Consider the following 25,403-nt stretch of genomic DNA (forward strand, 5'->3'; position numbering starts at 1 on the left):
CACCACACCTGGCTAATTTTTTGTATTTTTAGTAATGACAGGGTTTCACCACGTTAGCCAGGCTGGTCTCAAACTCCTGACCTCAGGTGATCCGTCTGCCTCGGCCTCCCGAAGTGCTGAGATTACAGGCATGAGCTGCTGCGCCCTGCCTCTCCTTTTTCATCATCCTTTTTACAGTTGCCCAGCTGCATCCAGCACCGCCTGACAAGTCTGATGTTTATGTCTGTCTCTTCCAGATTCATGAGAGGAGAGTCTTTGTCTGTTTTGTTCCTTCTGTAGCCCCAGTGTCTTCACCTTGCCTGGTACAGAGTACATGCTCAATGAGCATTTTGCGAGTGAATGACTGAGTGTTGGCACTTCTAGTCTCAAACTAATGGTGATGATAATCCTTGGGGTTTTATAGAAACTGTTTTAAGTAGCAGAGGCAATTCATAGACAGAGATAAGGAAACAGACAAATAAAATGACTGCTTAAGGTAGTCATTGTAGTGAAGGGGGACACACGTAACACAAGACCGTCGGGGAAAGCCCCTTGGAGGGTGTGGTAAACTCAGAGCTGAAGGCTTAGCAGGAGTAGGGTGTGAGAAGGGCGTGGACAGGCGCATCCAGGGACATGGAGCGGTGTGTAAAAAGGCCTTGAAGTGGGAAAGGGGTGAGCAGGTTAAGGAACGGAAAGAAGGCCAGGGCCTGATCATAGCAGTCAGTGGGGTGAGAGCCACAGCGGGGGATGGGGAGTCACCCATGTGCTGTGGAGCAAGAAGCATGAGGAAGAATCCCCTACTCAGAGCTCCTACTCACGATTCAAATCAGGGCAGTGGCCTCCAACGCCCATTCTCTCCGTGAGTCTCATACACCAGGGAGTCTCATCAAATTTACATTTAATGCATGAAACTTCCAGCTCCTTATTTTTAATGTCATAAGTAAAATTTGCTTATGTAGCCTTTATTACATACTGTCCATTATCACACATTATGCACACACATAAGCACTATACTATATAGTACATATGAAATCTTTTATTTTTGGATAGGGTGTTACTCTGTTGCCCAGGCTGGAATGTAGTGGCACAGTCATGCTCACTGCAGCCTTGACCTCCTAGGATCAGGTGATCCTCCCACCTGAGCCTCCCAGGTAGCTGGACTACAGGCACACACCACAATGCTTGGCTAACTTTTGTATTTTTTGTAGAGACAGGGTTTCACTATGTTGCCCAGGCTAGTCTCGAACCCCTGGGCTCAAGTGATCAGCCTCCCAAAATGCTGGGATTACAGGTGTGAGCCATTGTGTTCAATCCATACAAAACCATTTACACTGTGTTTTATAGAAGTAAATTAAGGGATTTAAAATGTGATTATCTTTTTGTGCCCTGATTTTATTTTTTATTTTATTTTATTTTATTTTTTGAGACAGAGTCTTGCTCTATTGCCCAGGCTGGAGTGCAGTGGCACGATCGTGGCTCACTGCAACCTCTACCTCCCAGATTCAAGCGATTCTCTTGCCTCAGCCTCCTGAGTAGCTGGGATTACAGGTGCATGGCACCAAGCCAGGCTAATTTTTGTATTTTTAGTAGAGATGGGGTTTCTCCATGTTGGTCAGGCTGGTCTCAAACTCCTGACCTCAGGCGATCCACCTGCTTTGGCCTCCCAAATTGCTAGGACCACAGGTGTGAGCCATGGCACCTGGCCCCTGATTTTATCAGATTTTTCTTATTCTGCTTCAGTGCTTGATATTTTATACTGTCCTGTTTTCCAGTTCACTGATCTTCTATTATTGACCTCTAATCTGCTGTTAAACCCAATCATCGCTTGTTAATTAGGATTATTATTATTTTATGTAGTTTTTTTTTTTGGTCTAGAATTTCCATTTGATTACCTTTAGGAGTTTCCAGTTCTCCTTAAATTCTTTATCTTTCCAATTTTTTTTGAACATATCAACCACAATTATTTTAAAGTCTGCTCTTTTAAGTACTAATATCTGGGTCTCCTTTGGGTCTGTTGCTATTATCTGTGTTTTTTTTTTTTTCCCCACCGCTTAGTTTCAGTCATATGATCTTATCTCCTGCCATGCCTGGTAAATATTATTGACTTCCAGACATGGTATATGGAAAGATTGTAAGATAACTTGAGGCTCTGAGTAATCCAGAGAGGATTTATTCTTGCTCTGCAAGGGAGTTAGAGTAGAGGCAGTGTACCATAATCCCACGTGGGAGCAAGTTTGTTTGAAGCTGCGCTTCCACCTTTGTGAGGGCTGACCTATTTCTGATTTACATTTCGAGGGTCCTAACTGATAGTCTTTTTTTTTTTTCAAACAAGCCATCTCTCTACTTGGAGATGCTTGAATTCTCCCCTCTCCTTTTTTCCTGAACTCCAGGAAATTGTGAAAACCTCAGTCTCCACTTTGTGCTCACATTCTGAACTTTATGGCTACTGCTGAGGGGAAAAGTAGGGCCAAATGTTGAGCTCATCTTTCTAGATTCAAATTTTAAAAATGTGTTTCATTGGCCAGGTGTGGTGGCTCTCACCTGTAATCCTAGCACTTTGCGAGGCCGAGGCAGGTGAATCATGAGGTCAAGAGATAGAGACCATCCTGGCCAACATGGTGAAGATCTGTCTCTACTAAAAATACAAAAAATTAGCTGGGCGTGGTAGCGTGCACCTGTAATCCCAGCTGCTCGGGTGGCTGAGGCAGGAGAATCACTTGACCCTGGGAGGCGGAGGTTGTAGTGAGCCGAGATCACACCACTGCACTCCAGCCTGGCAACAGTGACACTCCATCTTAAAAAAAAAAGTATTTTTTCCCTTTTTTCAGTTGGTGGCAAAGCTGGTCTACTGTAGCCAGAAGTAGGAATTGGCATAGATCTTAGTACCCACCCCTGCTAAGAGGTCATTCCAGTCCCCTGCTTCAGCGTGGCCATATAAAGGGTCAGCCTTGGCCATGCATGGAGTCTCCTCCTTCCCTGAGCACTTCACACAGGGCTTGGCTGCTACCTAGTGATGTTCATGGCCTAGAGGCTGCCTCTAAAACGACTACCCTTCCAGCCCCAGCATCCAGGCTGGTCAGGATGGGGGTGGCCTTGTTTTCACCAAGCCTCTGCCATCACAGGGAGGCCAGGCTCACTTCTGTCTGCTGACAAGGCCTCACTCACAGGCCACGCCTTCTGTAGCTCCCTCTTGTGCCAGGCTCCATGCTCAGGGCTTCACATAAGTGGTTTCATTTCATCCTCATGGAAACACTAGCAAATAACTATAGTTATCTTCATTTTACAGATGAGGAAACTGAAGGCCTAGGGGTTTGGTCATAATCCCTGCCCACCTCATAAAAGCACATATGTACAAATGTGTTCAATTAATTTTCTTGTTCACCCTAAACTACAAGCAACATGAAAGCAAAAAATGTGTCTATATATCTGTTTTATATCCTCATGATATGCCCATGCCTGGCACAAAGTCTATAGGCAATAATAACCATTGAAGCCAGGTGTGGTGGTGCACGCCCGTGGTCCCAGCCACTCAGGAGGCTGAGGCGGGAGGATGGCTAAAACTGGAGTTCCAGGCTGTAGTGTGCGATGGTTGCATCTGTGAAGAGCCACTGCACTCCAACCTGTGCAACATAGTGAGATCCCCATCTTAAAAAAAAAAAAAAAAAAAAGAATCCAGGGCCAGGCCTGGTTCACGCCTGTAATCCCAGCACTTTGGGAGGCTAAGGCAGATGGATCACGAGGTCAGGGGATTGAGACCATCCTGGCTAACACAGTGAAACCCCCGTCTCTACTAAAAATACAAAAAAAATTGGCCAGGCATGGTGGCGGGTGTCTGTAATCCCAGCTACCTGGGAGGCTGAGGCAAGAGAATTGCTTGAACCTGGGAGGTGGAGTTTGCAGTGAGCCGAGATTGCCACTGCACTCCAGCCTGGGCGGCAGAGTAAGGCTCCATCTCAAACAAAAACAAAAACAAAAAACCACCAAAACCAACAAAAAAGAGCCATTGAGTGAATAAATAAAGCTTCAAGTCCCAAAGTGCTTATGGTGGAGGCCAGACTCCAGGAGCTTCCCTGGGAGTCCTGCCTGCTCACCACTCACATCACAGCTGGTACGGAATGTGTTCATTCAGCAGAGAGTTTCCAGAACCTTCTTTGTGTTGAGATTCTAGTTGACTTCCCTGCTACCAGGGGAATAATTTTGACAATTTCAGCGCTTTGGTGCTGGGGGCTCCACTGCCCTTAACCAGGGTCTGGGGACCCATATGGAACTAAGGAACGGACTCAAAAGCTTCTGACATTACGGTAAAAATTTGCAAGTATGTGATCATTTTTCTAGAGAAAGGACCTATTGTATTTCTCAGACTCTCAGAGAGGTCTGGGACCCCCCACAAAAGGTCAAGAATCCTGAGCACGGGGTTTGGTTGTCTCGTCGGTCTCCCAGCATTGCCTCCTTGGCCAGGGAGGGGCTTCCTGAAGCCACCCACAGCTTGCTGGGGGCCGACGGGAGACATGGCCAGGGTGTGAGGGAAGCCTCTCTTCCAGCCTGAGCTGGGTGTCCAGAGCCCTCCAGCCAGCATTCTTGAAAGTCCCTCAAGGTTAGGGGGTGGGTGTCACTCACCAAAAGACCGTGAATAATGGAGGTCTGGCCCTCTCAGGGCAGCGCTGACAGGAAAGCTGCCCCACCGGCTCAGCGGCATATTTGTGTGGCTTCTGGTTCTGAGGCAACCGCCAGGTGAGGCGGGGTGGCAGGGGTGGGTGTGGGAATTCCCAGGCCCCAGCTCAGCACTTTGAAGTGAAGACCCTGAGTCCAAGATGGAGGGGGACAGGAAGGCGCCACCCGGCCCTCGAAAGGAGACAGGAAGGAGGCCGCCAGGGCACCTTCTCCCTGCTCAGGCTGCCCTGGGCGCCCCGGCCTGAGGATGAGGAGATTCCTGTTTAGTTTCAGAATCAACAAGTCCAGCTACAAGAACATCCTCTCAGAATCAGAGAGGCCTCTCCTTGTACATATTCTTCCTCACACACAAAATTCTTACAGTTTTTTTTCTTGGACGCACACTCTCAAAACATGTGCACTCTTTTCTCTCACATGCCAGATTCTCTGTCGCGTGTACATCTGTTTTCTCTTTCTCTCATGCACAGGCTCACACCCGGTCATGACCGGCCTCAGGGTCTCCCACAGACCCGGAGTCTGAACTTGGCCTCTGCGTCCAACCTCAGGATTCCTGAGGTGACCGGGTGGCTTCCTGGCTCCGCCTTTCTCAGTATTGTTCCCCACTGGTCAGCCCTGACGAGATCACTTCCTACACAGAGTGGCAGCCCTTGCTGGCCTCACCCACAGGTCCCCTGACCTAGCCTGACCCTGGGCGCAGCCTTTGACAGGGAGTCAGGGGCCAGACTCTGCTTGTCCCCCTACCCCAGTTCGGTTCAAAGAGCCTCCCTCAGAACTTAGAGCAGTTTAAGAAGGAGAACATGTTTAAGAAAAGTCAAGAAAACCAAATTATAATCCACGTCCAGGTGTGACATGACTCACTTAGGTCGCACCCTCCAGACCAGAAGCCTCCCCCAATCCCACCATGGCTCCCGGGGAAGGGAGGGGTGAAAGGAGTGGAAGGGATTGTGTTTCTGGAAGGTCCTTGGCCGGAGTAGTCTCTGAGAGACTAATGTTTGCTGGGGCTGAGTGTTCTGTGCTGTGGCCGGGCTCAGGGAAAGCCACGTTGCTGGGTGTCTGGGCTTGGGAAAGGTCCTGATGTGACACTGCTAAGGTTGCCCCATCGGTGTGGCTGGGTCATGGGCGAAGGTGGCTTAAGGCAGATGATATGCATTTATTTATTTATTTTTTTGAGACGGAGTCTCACTCTGTTGCCAGGCTAGAGTGCAGTGGCATGATCTCGGCTCATTGCAACCTCCGCCTTCCAGATTTAAGCTATTCTCCTGCCTCAGCCTCCCGAGTAGCTGGGATTACAGGCATGTGCCATCTTGCCCAGCTATTTTTTGTGTTTTTAGTAGAGACGGGGTTTCACCGCGTTGGCCAGGATTGTCTCGATCTCTTGACCTTGTGATCCACTCACCTCAGAGACAGATGTTATTTAAAATATCTAGGGCTGGGCACAGTGGCTCACACCTGTAATGCCAGCACTTTGGGAGGCTGAGGCGAGAGGATGGCTTGAGGCCAGGAGTCCAAGATAAGCATGGACAACATAAGGAGCCCTTGCCTCAGAAAAAAGGAAAGAAAAGAAAGAAAGAAGGAAGAAAGAAGGAAGGAAGGAAGGAAAAGAAAGAGAAAAAATCAGCACTCAGCACCAACTATGAGAACTGAGCTGGAACAGGACCCCAGAGGTCCCTTGCCCTGACCCAAGCTGTGCCCATCTTTTTTTTTTGAAAAGGTGTCTCACTCTGTGGCCGGACTGGAGTGCAGTGGTGCAATCTCGGCTCACTGCAACCTCCGCCTCCGGGGTTCAAGAGATTCTCCTGCCTTAGTCTCCCAAGTAGCTGGGACTACAGGTGCTAATCTTTGTATTTTTAGTAGAGATGGGGTTTCACCATGTTGGCCAGGATGGTCTCGATCCCTTAACTTCATGATCTGCCCACCTCGGCCTCCCAAAGTGCTGGGATTACAGGAGTGAGCCACCACGGCTGGCCTTTTTTTTATTTTAGTAGATACAGGGTTTCACTGTGTTGCCCAGGCTGGTCTTGAACTCCTGAGCTCAGGCAATCTGCCCACCCCAGCCTCCCAAAGTGCTGGTATTACAGGCACTCGCCACCATGCCCCGCCCTGTGCCCATCTTTAACCCTTGAGTTCCTAGATGTGGGCAGTTGTGGTGAGGCTGGTCCTAGGGTAAGAGGGGCAGGGATGGGACAGTGGCTGTTTAGCAGTTGCTCCTGAAGAAGCAGCTGTGGTGGGACACATGTTGAGATTCTAGTGAGTTCCTGCCATTAGGGGTATAATTCCAGCAGTTTCCAGATTTTGATAACATGTACACACATGGTTAGCAAGAGGAAGAGTGGTCTGCTTGGAGCCGTATGAGCTTTTCAAACCTTGAGGGGCCAATGATGAAGAGAGCAGGGGTGGGGGTTGGTGGCAGGGGACATGAGAAGTGACACCAGCATTTAATATTTATGTAGTTCTCTCTGTGTGCCTGACGCCTACTGAGTGACTTACACATATTAGCTCACGTGATCATTTAAACAGTGCTGTTGGCCTAGCGCTTTGGGAGGCCGAGGTGGGTGGATCACTTAAGGTCAGGAGTTCAAGACCAGCCTGGCCATCATGGTGAAACCCCATCTCTACTAAAAATAAAAAAAATTAGCCAGGTGTGGTGGCGGGCGCCTGTAATCCCAGCTATTCGGGAGGCTGAGGCAGGAGAATGGCTTGAACCTGGGGGCTGGAGGTTGCAATGAGTCAAGATCTAGCTGTTGTACTCCAGTCTGAGCAACAGAGCAAGACTCCATCTCAAAATAAACAAACAAATAGCGCTGTTGAGACATATTTAAAGCTGAAGTGTACAATGTGCTATGTTTTGATACACGTACGTACCCACAAAATCATCACTACAATTAAGATAATGAACAAACTCATTGCCCCTCAATGTTTCCTTAGAACCTTTGGTAATTTCTCCATCCTGACCCTTCCTTCTGGCCTCAGGCAACCACTGATCTGCTTTCTGATGTTATAGATTTGTTTTTGTTTTCTGTAATTGTTTATAGAAGTGGCTCATTAATATTTACAGTGACCCTCTGAAGTGACTACTACTTTTCTTGCCATCATCCCCATTTTACAGATGAGAAAACAGAGGTACAGGGAGGTTAAATGACTTGCCTGCAGTCATACCACGTGGCCCAGGAGGGGTGGAGGCCTGGCGTGTGGCTTTGGAGCCTGGCCTCCTGACCACAGCGCCACACTGCCCCTCATGCAGGTGGAAGGCCCTGAGCACAGGAGGGTGTCAGAGTCTTCTCGTGACCTGCTGTCCCCTGTTTCAGGGGCCAGAGGGAAGCGAGGAGGTTTTTGGGATAGGGGTCAGAAAATCCCAGGATGTGAAGCTGGTAAGGGGAGTGTTAGGGGTCACGGCCAGTCTGGGCTTGGCTGCGATGAGCTGTGGGTAGTGGGCAGTGAACTGGCCCGCAGCCCAAGTCGGGGTCTATGATCGTAGCAGGCCTGTGGAGCCTGTTCCCGCCGCAAGAGGGGCCAGTGAGGGTGGCTGTCTCCTGTAAGCTCTTGCCCGTCTGTCCCTGGAGGCCCCTTTGGTCTACAGCGGCTTTCTGTCCTGTTATGGAGAAAGCTCTGATGGCAGGCTCTCCCGCTGCAATCTGGCCTGGGGGCTGCGGCCAAGCTGGGGAGGAGTTGCAGCCTTGAGGATCCTGCTAGTTTCCCTCTGGCTGGGAACCCTGGGCAGACCTTGAGCCCTGGACCAAGACACCATGGTCATGTGGTGCCGCCAGAGCAGTGGCCAGGGCCGGGCACAGGGTACCATGTCTCCACAGCTACCAAGACATCTGCGGAAGACCCCAGATGCTTTCCAAGTGCCCCCGTCACAGCAGAGCTTGGATGAGCAAGAGGAGGTGGAGTGTCTGAACTTCTCCAGGGGCCACTCGAGGAAGGGGTTTCTGGAGATGGCTGGTTTGGAACAAGGCTTTGAGAAGGAGGACTTCGGGCACATGACCGATTTGGGCCACGATGACGCTGGGCTGCCTCTCGCTAGCCTCTCTGTGATGATCTCCAGCAGCAACTGGTAAAACCCGAAACGGTGAATACTGACAAGGGGACAGTAATCATGACGGTTTTACATTCACCGAACTCGCTGCTGCAGGGGTGGGGACTAGATGGTAAATAATGTGCAAAGACTGTAAATCACCCCGAAAACTGATAGATCCAGCAGGAGATTGACCCAACTTCCTGGCCCCGTTGCCCGCGTCTCGGGGGCCATCGTGGGGGACAGCACTGGGACTCCCAGGGTTGCTCTGGTGCAGGAATAGGGGTAACCCCACCCCGGGAGACCGGGCCTGGGTTCCAGCCTAGCTCTGCCAACTGCTTGCTGTGCTACTCCGGGCTGGTCACTCCCCCGCTCTGGGCTCCTTCTCTTTCAGCTGTGAATTGGTGGGCTCTGATATTCTACAATTCCAAGTCTCCTCTGCCCTACTCAGATTCCTTAAGATTCCTGACCCTTTTAGGAAGGGGCTGGCCCTGTCCAGACTCCTAGGAGGGCTCAAGCATGGGGAGGGAATAGGGTGGATGAGGGTCCTGCCAAGGCCCCTGCCTGACTGGTGACAGGAAGGCAGTGGATCATGGCACAGCGAGCAATTTTACTGGAAAGATGAAAGGAAATTGCATCTTTAATAATTCACCGGCTGGTTTGAAGGGAGGCAGGTCGGCGGGGCTGTGGAGCCGCCAGGCGATCCCAACCTCTGTTCCTGGAAATCCTCTGGCTCCAGAGCCTGCCCGAGAGACCCAGGGCCCTCCATCTCCTCCTGGCCCAAGGACAGCGGGAGCCGACAGAGTCTAGACCAGGGTGAGAGGTTAAAACACAGCCATCCCGGGAACCCACTAAATTGATATCCCCAGCAAAAAGGGAGCCAAAATAATCAATACAGCAGCAGCCCAGGAAAGTGGCCAAGCTCAGGCCCCAGCCCAATGGAGTCACTACAGTAAAGGAGGGTCGGGCTCTGGCCAGCTGCCTGGGGCTTTGGCGAGCAGACTGGCGGCAGGGGCTCTAACTGGAGTCACCAGGAATGGAAGGGGACCTGGAGGTAGGCAGGGGTCATCTATCCAGTTAGTGGGGTGGGTGCGGGGGCCATGCTGCCTGGTGTCCTCATGGGTCCTTGTTTCGCCCTTCCTTCCTGGTCTCTCCCAAGTGAGAATGCCTGGGCTCATGCTGATGCGTCAGGACCTTCAGCCTGTGAGCCCTGAGTGCCAGAGAAAGAAGCAGCTGAAGCCGGGAGGAAGTGGCCCAGGACACAGGGAGAAGGTGCCAAAGATAAAACTAGCCAAAGAGTCAAAAGTTCTGGAGACCACCGATGTTGGTTGGACTCCCAACCCAGTCCCTCGGGCAAATCACTCATGGGTTGCAGCCGGTCCCCGTGAATGGGACCTCAGGGGACACGAAGAGGTGCAAGACCCTGTGCTCCCAGGAGGAGCTTTGCATCTATAGGCTGTCATCATGATTGGGCCTTTTCCTCAAAGGCTTTGAATCGTGGTTGATTCCACTGAAATTTCAACGCTCTCCTGGGTGGGTTAGCCTGGGTGGAAACTGGATTAGAGGGGACAGAACACCATCGAGGAGGCCAGACCACGGCATGGGGGAAGTCTGGGGCCAGAACAGGCTCACACGGAACAACTGTCAAAATCTCTCTCCCTTTGTTCCCTCCCTTCCTTCCTCCCTCTCCTGCTAATTAACAAAGACAACTCAAGAATCACAGAGAAGGCCAGGAGTGGTGGTTCACGCCTATAATCCCAGCACTTTGGGAGGCTGAGGCAGGTGGATCACTTGAGGTCAAGAGTTTGAGACCAGCCTAGCCAACATGGTGAAACACTGTCTCTACTGAAAATAAAAAAATTACCCAGGTATGGTGGCAGGCGCCTGTAATCCTAGCTACTTGGGAGGCTGAGGCAGGAGAATCACTTAATCACTTGAACCCAGGAGGTGGAGGGTGCAGTGAGCTAAGACCTAACCTGGGTAACAAGAGCGAGATTCTATCTTAAAAAAAAAAAAAAAAAAAAAGAATCACAGAGAATACACCTTAAAAACTAACATACCCATCCTTCTTTTATAGATGGGGAAACTGAGGCCCAAAGAACACTTCTATGGGCACCTAGCTGGTTGGGGTGGAAGCAGGACTAGAATTCTCTGCCGACCCCCAATCCAGTGCCCTTTCCCCGAGTCCAGGAGCCTCTGGTTCCCTTCTGCCCAGCTCTGATGCTGGGAGGCGTGGTGTGGCCTCGAGGCTGGGCGACTCACCCTGACTCACTGTCTGGCCCACTCCGGTCCTCTCAGGCTCAGCCTTCTTCCCTGGAAAACTAGGATCCCACCCCCAACCCCAGCCAACCTCAGGGGACCCTCAGGAGGGCCCAGGGACTAGCACAACTTTAATTCTATGTCAGCAAAACATTTCTTACCTGGTAGGTCTCATATGTTTTAAAGTCACTGGGGATCAGAAAGTAGGCAAAGATGGTTCCTGAGTTGATCAACAGTTGGCTTCGAACCCCCATTCGTGCAGCAAAGCTCATGCTTTTTGGCATAAAAAAGCCCCTCAGGCCCTCACGCAGGGCCTATTTGCTCTTACTTGGCAAAGAGTTTGGACAAGTTTGGTGATCTAGTTTCTCAGGCCACAACAGGTATACTGATAGTAGGAAGAAGAACTTTATGATGACACAGAAGGGAGAACAATTGTAAAATGCAGATCTAGTAATTAAAAGAGCAAGGCAGATGGGGTCTACCTTGACAACCCTGAGGCTAACCCTGCACTGCAGTCTGGTCTACTCATTAGCATTGTCAGAAGGACCTGAGTCACCAAGGAAGTCAACACACAGTGTCTTCTGAGAAATTTGGGATGTGGGGGATCCTCTGTGGAAAGATTCCTACCAAAAAATGAAAATAAAAAGCTTTGCTATTTAAAAGGTAGATGACAGCTACAGAAAATGAAGGTATGTGTAACGCCTCATCCTGCAGCGTGCCAGGTGCCAGGATGGAGAGAGTTGGCATTGGCTGAACATCAGAGCCTGCATGGTTTCCCTCTCCCATGGAGGTAACTCCCACCTGGCCAATTAACTGGTTTTCCTGCTGTTCCTCACCGTTCCTCTCCCCTTTAATCCATGTCAGCCTTTCTCAATCCCAGGCCAGGTCCTCCTGTGTAAGACGGAGAAGGTCCCATCCCGGGTATAGTGGGAGGAGGTGAGGGCACGTAGGTGGGTGCCTGGTTCGAGGCATGCCCATGGTGTTAGCTGTACCTCCGTGACCTTGGGTGAGTCCCAAGGTCTTGGTAAGGCCCTCGGTGTCCTCATCTGTTAAATGGGAGGGTGGCTTTAAATTGCCTTCCACATCCTGGTATCCTGCGTGCTGCAGGAAGATGTCTTCCTTAATTCTTCCTGTCTTCTTCTGATAAGGAGCCTCTGACTTTGACTGTCATCTGCTGACCCCCATCTGCTGACCCCTGGCAGCCCACCCTGAGGCCGGCCTCATGTGCTGGGTCAGCTCCCCACCAGGAGACTGGGTCCCTGGCCACTGCCTCACTGGGCAGCCCCTCCCCAGGGATAGGGGCTCCATCGCCAGAAGGTGCAGCTGTGTGTGGCCAGTAGGGCACCTCACTGTGGGCTTTTCTTTACGTGCCACCCTCTCTGCCGCTAGCCTCCACTGCAAGGTTCCCATGCCTCGCAGTGGGCACACAGGAGGGACGGTGGCATTGACCTGGACAGCGACTGGCCTTCAATCTTCAACTACAGTGGCAACCCTTGGCTTGAGGACAGGGCGGTGTGTCTTCCTTCTGGATCTCCCAGGGCAGGGCTCAGCTCTGTCTTGCACCCAGCAGGTGTTCAAGGTCAGCTGATGGGTGCTTGGTGGGGCGCGACGTGTGTGGCTTTTGGGCTCACCTGTTAGTGCTTCACTGAGAATGGCGAGGCCAACACCCTGAGTCTCAGCTTCAAAAGTGCTTAAAAGTTCAGCCAAACCCCACACCAACCCCAGTCCCGATGACCCCGTCCCAGCAGGTGCTGGCGGGAGAGCAGATAGGCTTTAGTGCACACCCACGGCCCGAGAGAATCAGAGGCACACAGAGCCAGCGAGGCGGGTGAGTCTGGTGGTTAAGAGGGAAGAGAGCTGTCATTTGTGGAGGACTCAGAGCTCATGTCCTGTTTCTCCAAACAGTCCAACAAGATGGGGTTGTACATGCCGGTATTCCCATTCTAAGCAGAGGAACAACTCAGGAAGAGGCCCAGTGAGCTGCCCAGCTTCCCTAACCCTATTACTCTCTCAAGGGAAGTATCTGATTCATTGCTGTGTGGGGGACACGGAGTGTGAGCGTCAGGGCCTGGGCGGCAGAGGGGACCCTGTGAGAATCCTGCCCTCTTTCTAGTGCCGTGACCTGGGCCATCTCAGCCTCTCTCAATCCCAGGCCGAGTCCTCCCCATGCATGATGGAGAAGGTCCCGCCTTGGGTGTGGTAGGAGGTGAGGGCGCTTAGGTGGGTGCCTGGTTCGAGGCATGCCCCTGGTGTTAGCTGTACTCCTGTGACCTTGGGTGAGTCCCTTCCCTGTAGGGGCTCGGTGTCCTCATCTGTAAAATGAGAGGGTGGCTTTAAGCCACCTTCCACATTGGGTATCCTGGAGTATTTGGAGGGGCCACTGGGGAAAGCGATGGAGGAACTTCTGGGGAGGGGCAGCAGGTGCAGTTGCCGGAAGGAGGTGGCCCTGGGGTCCCCACTGCCTCTGTAGAACCCGGGAGGGTGAGGGGTCTGTGGGGTTGTGTTCTGACCCACGCCCTGCACCGTAAAGGGGAGATTCGTCCAACTCCATTGCTGAGGGGGCCGCAGTGTTGCTGGAACTCGTCGAGGGCACAGGGTGTGGGGCTTTGCTCCCTTGGGAGGTGGCCTCCTCCACTGTTGGGTGGCTCCGGTTTCCAGAACATCGTCCTCATGTGGGCCCGGCCTGCCCCCCAGATCTCTTCTTCTGAGCCTCTGACCAGGCGCCACAGGCTGAGGGTGTCGCTTGACCCCTCCCCCTGGGAATATTTTCCTCCACTCAGTCTGTCCAGACCTTCCCTCCCTAACTAAGGGATAGGCCAGAGTTTTGGAAGGAAGGGCCGTCGTGAGCAGAGGCCAGCTGTGCCTGCCTGCCTGCCTGCCGGGGACCTCCAGCCCTTCCTCTGCCATTGCAGACCCTGTGTCAGCCCCCACTCCCAAAGCAGGCGAAGGCTTGGCCACCGAGACACCTGTGTCTGGCTCTAGGACGTGGCGCCCTCCCAGCTCTCCCTGAGCAGAGGCTACCCAGCCCGGGAGGCTTGCAAAGTGCAGCAGAAATTCACACACCCCACATCACACACCCACACACAGCACACACACATATACACCACACCACACCACACTAATTCTCCATTCTCACACCACGTATACACAACATAACCCTCTCTAACCACACCCCCCACCACTCCCTTCACGAGAGCATTATATAGCACACCCCACAGCCCCACACCACACAGCCACACAGCACACCAGAGTCCCACATGCAGTATCCAGGTTGTGTCCTACACAAGGGTACCTAGCTCTGGGTCTGAGGCAGCTCCCCTGGTCCTGGGGCAGGGCTGGGCACCCAGAGGGAGGAAGGGCACCTCTTAACTGGCACTAAGGTGCCCTGTGCGCTGGCCGAGGCTCTGATATCCACGACCACAGAGCCCTCCACCCTGCCTCCAGGCCTCTCTGGACAGTGAGACCTCAGGCCCCTGAGGATCCCCAGTCCTCCTCACTGGAAGGCCCTGCCTCATGCCCCAACCCCATTCCTCCCTGGCCCTGGGTGCCCCACCTGGAGTACCTGGCTCCAAGCACAGCTGGCTCTTCTCTCCCCAAGCCCCTCAGTCTCTTAGTACCTGGAGCACACCCTTCATCCCCCACGAGCTTATGGGGCACCTGCTGGGGCCAGGCCCTGGCTCAGTGCTGGGGAGACAGAGGGGACGAGGTGACGCTTATCCTCAGTGGGCATCTGCTATCTACACACCAATGGCCATGCCCAGGGAGCAGGGCTGTGACAGAACATTCCTGGCAGCTGTGTGAGCCCAGAGTGGAGACCTGTAACCCCAACTGGGGGAGCAGCCAGCGAGAGCTTCCTGGAAGAGGTGGCACTAGACAAAGGCACATGCCTCCTAACTGCTGTAACTCAGTTGTTGCTGAGCTCTGCCTCCTCTCATAAGATAGGGAGGCCTTGGTGTGGACCTGTGATCAGGAACACTGAACCTCTGTGTTGCAGTTCTGAGGTTTGGGGCTTGTTAGTCGGTAGCTAGGTGACACGAACCCTGAGCCCCCTTTCCTCCCTGTGATACACCTCACGAGTTACTGTCGCCGCCCACCTGCTCAGCCTCAGCACTTCTCCTTTTCCTCAGCTAGTCGCACCCGGCTGAGCCTGGCCCTGGCTGAACAGGACGTGGCTGATGACGCGGCTGGGCCGTGAGCCTCCCTCCCACTCATTTTGTTTGCCTTTGAGGTGCCTTCATGTCCTTGTATGTTCTGCTGGGTCAGCAGGAGAGTCAAGAGCCCTGACCTGAGCTCCTGCACATTTCTGGGAAATGGAGGTGCTGGAGTGGGCCAGGTGCCTTGTGTCTGATGGATGGGTGGCATGGTGTCAGGAATGGGGCAGAAAAAGGCTTCCAGACTCCCAGGACACACTGAGTCCCATGGAGCAGAGACGGCTATTAGGGACCTGTCTCCAGCACAGGGAGAAGGAAACTGTGGCCCTTCAGTTCAGCTCCTAAGGATGGTCTTCCAGAAGCTCTCTGCACAATCTTTCACTTACCCAAGAAATGTCAACATTTGCCCCCAAATGACACAGAATCACACTGGTGGTTACTCAGGCTGACACAGCATTTACTCGGATTTGAAACTCTGTAGGTGTGACTGCTGGCTGCAGAGCTCTCCACTGAGTGCTGAAACATTCTAAGCCACAAAAAGTGAGATTCAGAGTGTGCAGAATTGCAAGGGTCTGGGTATGCATACAAGTGCCTTTAAAATTGACTCGCCACCTGCTTTAATCAAACTGTTGTTATCTGTAGGAAATGCAATTGAGTAAGTCTCTCTTCCCCTTGCGAGCCTGTCTTGGTTCCCACTGGAAGTTTTCCTCTTTAGACCTCAGTGGGCATTTGGGTTTCACCTGGTTTGTTCTGGGAAGGGAGGGGAATGGTGGTCCTTCCTCTCTGGGGCTGGAAAGTGAGGCTTAGTCAAGCCCTGCATGGTCCCCATGGGAAGGCCTGGGCCAGTTGTTGGCTCTCTGTAGCATAGCAGATGCCACAGGCAGGGACCCTGCACCAGGACTCACCCAGATTTGGGCCAGGCCTATGATGGGTTGTCGGCTGTCTGGGAATTCCAGCTCCCAGGAGACTGACCATGCCAAGGTGGTTAAGGCATTGTCTCCTTTGCTTATTTCCTTACGGCACCCCCCAAGCACAAGGCGGGATCCAAGTGGGGGTTCACTTGAAAGACGTGGGTACAGGTGATGAGACTCAGAGACACAGAATCACCCTTGAACCATCTCTGCTTCAGGTCCGCTGTGGGATCCTGGCCTTATTATTATTATTGTTACGCAGGCTGGAGTGTAATGACACGATCTTGGCTCACTGCAACCTCCCCCTCCTTAGCAATTTTCCTGCCTCAGCCTCCCAAGTAGCTGGGATTACAGGCGTGCACCACCATGCCTGGCTAATTTTTTTTTTGTATTTTTGTAGAGGCGGGGTTTCACCATGTTAATCAGACTGGTCTCGAACTCCTGACCTCAAGTAATCTACCTGCCTTGGCCTCCCAAAATGCTGGGATTACAGGCATGGGTCACCGCATCCGGCCTCCTGGCCATATTATTTATTATTTTTTTAGAGACAAGTCTTGCTCTGTCATCCAGCCTGGTGTACAGTGGTGCAATCACAGTTCATAGCAGCCTTGATTTCCTGTCTCTAGTGATCCTCCTGCCTCAGCCCCCTGAGTAGCTGGGACTACAGGTGTGTGCCATCACGACCAGTTAGTTAAAAAATATATTATTTTTTTTGTAGTGACAGGGTCTTGTCATGTTGCTTAGGCTGGTCTTGAACTCCTGGGTGCAAGTGATCCTCCTGCCTCAGCTTCACAAAGTGCCGGGATTATAGGCTTGAGCCACTGTGCCTGGCCTGGCTATATTGTTAGACTTCATCTGTCACCTGGGATCGATCCCACCCATGGAATGTATGCTTGAGTGGGTTACAGGAGACTCAGGACTCTATCTGGGAGCCAGGGGATGCCCAGTGAATGGGAAGGCTTAAGATGGAGACCAGTTAGAATTATGGGACACTGGGCAGGAAGCACATACCTGCATTCCATGGACCTGGATCAAGGGACTCAGGCACAAAGGTGGCCTGGATCCTCAGCCTCGTGCCCATGACCACCTACCAGTCCCATCTCAGGACTAAGAAGGTAGCAATTCAAGACCTGGTCTTTGTGCCTACAGGTCCCATTACGTGCCATTGTCACTCTGCTTCTCTGAGTCTGTTTTCCTTCTTTACGATGGTGTCAAAAACATGTCACCTGGCAGGGCTGTTGTAAGGATCAAACATAATCATATATTTAAAGACTATAAAACCCCATTCAAACCTATGGGATGGCTCTGTAAGCCTCAGTTTGTCCAGGTTTGAAATGGGTATAAGAATTGTATTTATTTCCTTCACAGGGCTCTGGAGAGACTGTAACCAGATAATGTGTGCGAAAGGGCTGCAGAGGAGAGAAAGTGCTGTGTGATGAATCCGGCTCTCCGAGGCCAGTCTCCTTAGCCCGGCAAACACAGCTGCTCTGGCTGGCGTTCGGAGCTGTCTGGCCGGCAGCCAGTCCAGGGCAGAGGCAGCTACTGCATCTGCTTCCAGCACGGGCCAACTGCTTCCTTGGAAGACTGCTTTTGAATCACTCCCCCTCCCCAGCCCTGAGTCACCCAGAGATCAGGTGGGCAGCAGAGAAAGGTGGGACTCCCAGCTCAGTTGACACCCAGGTAGGGCCGACACACCTGTTAGGCATATACAAAGGGCGCAGCTATGGACGGAATGTTTTTGTGTCCTGCTAAATTCATATGTTGAAATCCTAATCCCCACTATGATGATATTAGGAGGTGCCTTTGGGAGGTGAGACAGTCATAGGGATGGAGCCCTTATGGATGGGATTAGTGCCCTTATAAAAGAGACCCCAGTGAACTCTTTTGCTCTCTTTCTGCCATGAAGATACAATAAGTTAGCAGTCTGCCACTGGGAAGCAGGCCCTCACCAACCCTATGCTGGCACCCTGATTTGGGACTTGCAACTTCCAGTACTTTGAGAAATAAATGCCTGTTGTTTATAAGCCACCCAGTCTATGTTACTTTGTTATAGGTGCCTGAATGGACTAAGACAGGAGCCCACAAAATGTTTTTTAGGGGCCCACAAAATGTTTTAATTTCTTTTAAAATCAGAGTTAAAATGAGGTCGAGTGCGGTGGCTCATGCCTGTAATCCCAGCATTTTGGGAGGCCAACGTGGGCAGATCACAAGGTCAGGAGTTTGAGACCAGCCTGACCAACATGTGAAACCCCATCTCTACTAAATATACAAAACTTACGGCCGGGCATGGTGGCTTACGCCTGTAATTTCAGTACTTTGGGAGGCTGAGGTGGGTGGATCACCTGAAGTCAGGAGTTTGAGACCAGCCTGGCCAACATGGCGAAACCCTGTCTCTACAAAACAAAAAACAAAAAAACAAAAAAACAAACAAAAAAAGAACTACTAGGTGAGAGAAAATGTTTTAATAAAATAATATATTTGTCTTTATTACCAATGTAGTCCTAACATTTCCTTTTTTTTTTTTAATGGAAGAAGGGGCCTAAGTATCTAAGGCCCGTAGGAGTGAGAATGCAACTCCAGTCCATGGTATGGACTCTGTTCCACATTCAAGCAACTTGCCAGAGCCCCTACCCCACGTTGCAGATGTGCCAGCTGGCATCGTTTCAGCCAAGATGGCAGACCCCAAGACTGGAGAAGAGCACAGCAGCATGGCCTGCTGCCCTAGACAATAATTCTGCACTACTTATGACAGCTCTCCATGGCTGTCATCGTACTGTGTTCTGGGAGTGGTGGATGGCAGCTCTCGACCATTTTTTCTATTGCACCCATCCAAGGCACAGCACACATGTACCAGGAAGAAGAAGGGCTCCCTAAGGCTCGAATTCTGAAAATATTGGTGTGTATGTGTGTCCTGTTTTAGCATGTATTTGAAAAAGTTCACAGGCAATTTGTGTATTGACCCTGATACTTGTATGTCTCCCTGTCAGTGTCCCCTTCACCAGCCTGGAGAAAACTAGGATCCAGCAACACACGCTGGGCATATAATGGGGCCTTTCATAGAACAGCACCGAACTCTGCACCATCGCTCCTTCTGCCCACTCCACTGAAATCTCCTGATCTGAGGTATTTCATCATGGTCTTGATTTCCACTGATGAAGCGGGAAGCCCATGTGGCCCGCCAGCAGCCTGCCAAGTCCCAGGGGCAGCTGGCTGCTCCGACTGGTGGGCTCCCTGGGGTGCTGCAGGGATGAGGAGTCTGAAGGACCTGCTCACTTTCTGGGCTCACCCTCACCCTGGCTCTTCTGGTGACCAGCCTTTGGCTTGTCTGTAAAATGGGAATTGAAAACACTCGTCTGCCTATTCATGGGACCAACTGAGACTGCGGAAGGAAGCTGCTGTGGAACTGCGGGAATGAGAGAGGCCATTAATACCGAGGCATGACCACTGCTTTCCCATTTCAATTGCTCAAGCCTTTATTTTTCTGCTATCTTTGCCTTGGTCCTTAAAAGGCCCTTATAAATTGTGCTGTGAGCATCCCAGTACAAACGTAAGCCACTCTAAAATTACAAGAGAATGCCTACCAGCAGAAAGATGGTGGTGAAATCAGGATTGAAACATTTATTATTTGGATGCTGTGTCTCATAGTATTCAGTAACTTAGAGCCTTCTGGTAGCAGGACTAAACCATCCAGGAAAATCTCTCTTTTGCAGTGTTTGATAAGGCTTCCCGTTCCTCACCGTCTCGCTACCTTTCATTTTGATCTCCAATGTCTGCTTCTACTACTTTACATTTTTACACACATAAATTTGGGCTGGGCACGGTGGCTTATGCCTGTAATAGCAGCACTCTGAAAGGCTGAGGAAGGTGGATCACTTGAGGTCAGGAGTTTGACACCAGCCTGGCCAACATGGCAAAACCCTGTACCAAAAATACAAAAATTAGCCTGGCGTGGTGACAGGTGCCTGTAATCCCTGTTACTTGGGAGGCTGAGGCAGGAGGATGGTTGAACCCAGGAGCAAGTTGCATTGAGCTGAGATCACGTCACTGCACTCCAGCCTGGGTGACAGAGCGGGACTCTGTCTCAAAAAAAAAGAAAAAATTGGCTCGCCAAATACCTCAATTGTTTAATTCAGACGTTGTTTCTCTCTACCCAATCTGTGGACTTCTGGCTCTCCCTGTCAGTGTCATAGTGAGTGTGTGACTCAGTGAAGTCCAATGTCTGAATCTCAACAAGCCTTCACCAGGCTCCTGGGAAGTTCTGGCTGCCATCAGGGCCAGGCCAGGGGAGGCTGAATGGTTGGTGCTCTGGTGGGACCCCCCAAGGAGCTAAAGGACTGGCAAGGTCTAGCCAGAAAGAATCTCCAAGGAGAGCAGAGCGTTACCAGGAAGCGGCGTCCCCAGTGCCTTCATGGGCAGGATTGTGCAAAGCCAGGGGTGTGTCATCACAGGAAAAGAAATCGCTGGGCCCTTCGGGGACTCTTTGATGAAAGACTCATTTGACCAACTGGGACTGGACAGCCACTTGCTGTTGATTTTTGGAAGCCGCTGGGCCCAAATCTCAGCTCTCTTGAAATGACTCATTGCCAAATGCCACAGTGACATTTCCAGGGAAGGGGTAGGTTTGGTGGGGTGGGGTGGGAGGAGTTAAACCAAACCTTTAGTGCAAAAGCCATTTTCTCTAGGACGGGCTTCATTCTACCACTTTTGATAGGTCATAGTTCCCAGTTTCTGGGGACATAATCTCCTTCACCTACGGTTCCTGGACCAAGTCCTGGCTAAGGCTCCAGACCCTGTCCCTGCCCTCGCCAGCAGCCACTCTGTGGGGACTCTTCTCCCCAGCCCATCTCCGGGGCCAGCTCCTGGAGCCCCTGCTAGTACAGCTGAGGCACACGAGCCTGGGAAAAAGGCTTCTTTTGCTGCATACACAAAGAGCACAGACTCAGGGCATGTTGTTTTTGGTGTTTATTTGTTTCAACCCACTTGTAGTTTGGGTTCAGCTGGAAAGCAGAACATACCGATGGGGGGAGGGTGGTCGCACGAGGGGGTTCCGCGGCAGCTTTGGCGGGAAGCCCCAGGCCCTGCTCCGTGGTGGTAGGTCCTGTCGCCCAGCTCCCAGTCGGCTCAGGGAGGTGGCCAGCCCTTCGTGCCAGTGTTCCCAGCAGAGGAAAGCTGTCTTTCTCCTGATCTGTGTCCTCAGAGGCCCAGCCAATAGTTTCCCAACACAGTGCCCGGCACAGGCCTGAGAGTCTGTCTGACAAGGAACACAGGCCGGTGTCTGATGCCAGAACACAGATTGGGACTTGGCTTCTTGGAGGCCAGTGTCTGGGGGACCCTATGGGGCTGCTCTGGTGGCGGCCTGGCTTTCTGGGCCCCCGCCCCTACAGCTGCCCAGGCCTGATCTGTGGTACAGTTCCCACACCCCCCACCCTCATCCCTTGGAGAAAATAAAATAGAATAAAATAAAAATCAGAATAAATACCAACTCGGCCAACATTTACATTTACATGGATGGACAGGACGATCCCCAAACGGTGAAGGTTTACAGACTGGTCAAGGAAAGACGAACAGACAAAATGGGGTTTGAGGGCGCACACTCCCGTGGAGGGCAGCAGGGCTCCCGGCCTCCTCCGGGTCCAGGAGAGGTTGGGAGCCTCGAGGGGGCTGCGGTCCCAGAGCTTCGGCAAAGCCACCAGGCCAAGGGGGGCAGGGCTGTGGCAAGCAGGCCGCCTCAGAGAAAAACAATGACTAACTCATCCTGACAGGCAGGGGGGAGACCGAGACAGGATCAACATCAGATGGCTGGACCGCCTCTTCCATGCGCCAGGAACCGCGGGCGAGGGAAAAACAGTGCAAGCCTTAGAAACGCAATCTCCAGCTCTGCCTCCCACCACATACATTCAGAGGTCAACTCGGATGTGGCCTTCCTCACGCCGCAGAGCAGGGATAGGGCCTGGGGAGGGCGAGGGGTCTGTGGGGCACCCACTTCAGTCCTGTGGTTCCTGTCTGAGTCGTCTCCCTTGGGAAGCTGCCTCAGGGTCTCACATTTTAGGCTTGACTGTAGTTTCTTAAAAAAAAATAGTCTTAACATTTTCCTTCCATGTCTGACAAAGTAGCAGCAACCTGCATTTAGAAAAACAGCTTAAAGTGTTGTTCAAATTGGCCAGGAAGCACTTTCAAGCAGTGGAATAAACTAGGCAAACAGTACGTCTGGAGCCACCGTGACATGACACGTAATTAAAAATATATTTATATATGTATACATATTTATATTTCACTTCTTCGCACACTGGTCCTAACAGCCAAGGGGAACTGCCCCTGCGGCGAGGCCACCAAGGAGCCCGTTGGGAGGAAGGAGTATCAGGCCCCTCGGTGCCCACAGCATAGCCCCCACCATGCAGTGTTTCCGAGCGTCCTGCATGAAGCTTGCTCTGGGCTCACCGTCGGGTCTAGGAACACCACTCCTCTGCCTCCTCCCTCACCTGAGCCCCCGCTCCCAGGTCTCTCCTCTCCTGGGGTCTCTGCTTCCTCCTAGCGGATGCACACACCCCACAAGCTTCAGGGAAGCAGGGGCTGCTGAAGCACAGGTGCAGGCTGCCTGGCCAGAGAGTGAGGTCGCCCGGTGCCCGCCCCATCAGCCCCACAGCTGCCTGGCTCCTCCCTCAAGGCCTCCTACCCGTGGGGCATCTGTGTCCCCAGGCTGGGCTGAGGAGGAAGGGCACTGAGGAGGAGCTTGAGAAAGTTTGGGAAGAAACCATGGGGACAGGAAGAAGGCAGGGGTCAGGGGTCAGGGGCCAGGGACCAGAGGTGGCATGGGTTTCTTGGCAGAGACGCCCGACCTGTTTCAGGTAAACTTGTGCCCCGACACCTTGTCGCCAACAGGCTCTTTTTGGAGATGGGCACAGGCTCCACCCCGGGGACCAGAGGGCAGGTTGCAGCTTCAGGGAAAGCCAGAGAGAAACAGGGAAAGCTCTCCCCACTCACCACTCTCAGACTCAGAATCACGAGAACCTTCCCCGCCCATCACCTCCCGGCCAGTCTGACGTGGACCAAAAGGGGCCTCCCATGTGACCCAGGGCCAGCCCGGCCTCAATAAAAGAGCAAATGAGGAAGCGGATGGGCTCTGACGTCATTTCTGGGGGGCTCATCAAAGCATGTGCTTCAGCCCCCAGAGATGGGGCTATGTGGACACCTGTTCCACCCTGCACCTTCCTCTCCAGCCACCGCCACAGGGCCTGCTCCCCATGGCCAGGGCCTGCCAAGAAACCCCAGCCTTGTTTCCCGCCTGGGAAGCTCCATCTGGCAGCCCCTCTGGTCACCTGACTGTCCCTCTCATTACTCAATGAATTCTCCCCTTTCTCAAGAGCTGGGGGAGGGCTGGGCTGCTGGATCCTGCGAGGGACGAGCTGGGGCAGTGGGACACAGCCCATTAGCTAAAGTTGAGTCCTGGGGAGCCCCCGCCCCCGCTCTTTTCCCCAGTAAGATCTGCGTGTGGAGCGCAAGACATCATCTAGAATTTTGGTTTTAATTTGCCAGTCTCATTCTATGCCCTGTTTGCCATGGGGCCCCTGGGGCCAGGACCAGGTTTAACTTGGTCTCAGTGGCGACAATATCAGCCCTTTGAGAAAACAGAGGCGCTGGAGGCCAGTGTCGAGGAACACAGGATTCCAGCAGGGACCCCCGCCGGGGCAGAAGTTTCCAATTACCCTAATTGGCTACTGGCAAGCTGATTGTGGCTAGAATCCTTCCAGAGGGGGCCGGGTTTGATCTCCCGCTAATCCGGGGGTCCTCAACGGTGCTGACTGTGTGATCACATCGAGGGCATTTTCATTGACAGAAGAGACTTCAAAGCAACCGACTTTTGAAAAATAAAACACAATAAACAAAAGAGTGCAAGTGGAACCACAAACTCCATCTCCCCCCTGCGCCTGACCCCCTAGGCCCGAGGCTGGGGGGCTGCAGGGAGGAGGACTCGGAGGTGGGAGGTGGAGCGCCAGCTCTGCTGTGGCTGACAAAGGCCGTCAATTACAGGCGGCTGGTGGGGACCGTGCCTGCCTTTGTCCTCCCGGACATCTGCTACACGTCGCCTGCTGCCAGTTGGCGACTGCGGCTGACAGCATGCGGGAACAATGCGAGCCCGTCTCCGACCCACTTTTTCAGCCTTCCGAGGTCCTTTCTGACCCAAGCGGTGCCCCGGCGTGCGAGGCTGCCAAGGTCTCCGAGGAGTCACAGCGATGAGATCCCTCGCACAAAGCTCTGTGGGGGATGGGTCTGATGGAGAGGGGAGAGGCGGGAGTGAGGAAGGGAAGGGCCAGGGCCACCAGGAAAAAGAAACATGCTTCCCTTATTGGTGTGAGCTTGCATGCTCGGGCTGGGGGGCTGGTGGGGGCACTCCTCTCAGGGATTTGCTCCCTTCCCTGTCTGGCTCCAGACAGGCCACCGACTCTGCCTGCCCTCCTCCCATTTCTTCCTCCCGCCAGGGCCACCCCGTCCTCCCGCCTGTCCATCTGGCCCTGTGCACTAGGGTCCCAGCTGCCCACGGGCCGCCCGCCAGGCCCCCTGGCTGTCAGGCTGTCAGTTTCTGGATGGTTCTGTTGTAGTACTGCGTGATGGGGGGTGTCAGGGGGTTCCAGCTGTTAGCGTGGAGCTCGATGACCTCTAGGAGCAGTGACCGGGTCAGCATGGACTCCGAGGGGCACAGCATCTTGTCCCGTGCGCTGGCCAGGAGCTCTGTCATCATCTCAGGCAGCTGTTCCTCCAGCAGCCGGCCTGTACTCTGCAGCTGCGGGCAGAGATGTGGGGTTAGTATGGATTCTGGCCCCTCAATGGCCCATTGGTCACCCTGATTAGGTGGGCTGGGGACAGGGATAGCTGGGCTGTCTCATAGCTAGATTGTCGCAGGGAGATGCAGACCTAGGCCCCTGTGCCATGACTGGGAGGAGGATGGGGAGAGTGGAAGGTGGCATAGCCAAGGGTGAGATCGCACACTTACTGACCAATCTGCCAGCAGGAACCAGAGGGACCAGAATTTGCCTATTGCCCAGGGCTGAAAGAGCCGTCACCAGGAATGTGCCTCTGTCCCTTTTACCCAAGAGCCTCTCTTCTTCCAGAAAGCCTTCCCTGACTACACCTACACCCTCAAATGGCTCCGAGATCTGTGCCCGCTGGTGATCAGGAGGCCCTGCGGTCATTTTCACTTGCTGGGGCATCTCTCTGGAAATGAGCTTAGTCATTATTACATGTGTCCATTGGAACTTGAGAGGAGGGATGATGTCTCCTGTTTCTCTCTCCTTTTCTCCTGACACTGATCCCACCTCCCAGTTCCTCTACCCATGCTTGTGACAGGAAGTGGGGGACAGAAATACAAAGTGGGGAAGGCCAGCCAGAGGCCATCAGGAGAGCCCTAGATAATCTTGAAAA

At 52.8% G+C, this 25,403-nt stretch overlaps 1 protein-coding gene across 6 annotated transcripts in view; it reads right to left on the reverse strand.

Annotated features, from left to right (window-relative positions):
• Positions 1–20,933: 20,933 nt before the first annotated feature.
• Positions 20,934–25,403, reverse strand: part of CTIF (cap binding complex dependent translation initiation factor) — a 328,449-nt gene continuing 323,979 nt past the window's right edge. For all 6 annotated transcript variants that reach the window (XM_012440818.3, XM_012440816.3, XM_064379201.1 and 3 more), the window contains one exon: positions 20,934–24,765. In XM_012440818.3, the coding sequence (XP_012296241.1) occupies positions 24,550–24,765 (216 nt within the window). In that variant the 3' untranslated portion in view covers positions 20,934–24,549. The remainder of the gene's footprint in view (positions 24,766–25,403) is intronic.

The sequence above is a fragment of the Aotus nancymaae genome, unplaced genomic scaffold (genome assembly GCF_030222135.1).
Source record: "Aotus nancymaae isolate 86718 unplaced genomic scaffold, 86718_ANA_hifiasm-v0.15.2.pri h1tg000020l, whole genome shotgun sequence".
NCBI lineage: Eukaryota > Metazoa > Chordata > Mammalia > Primates > Aotidae > Aotus > Aotus nancymaae.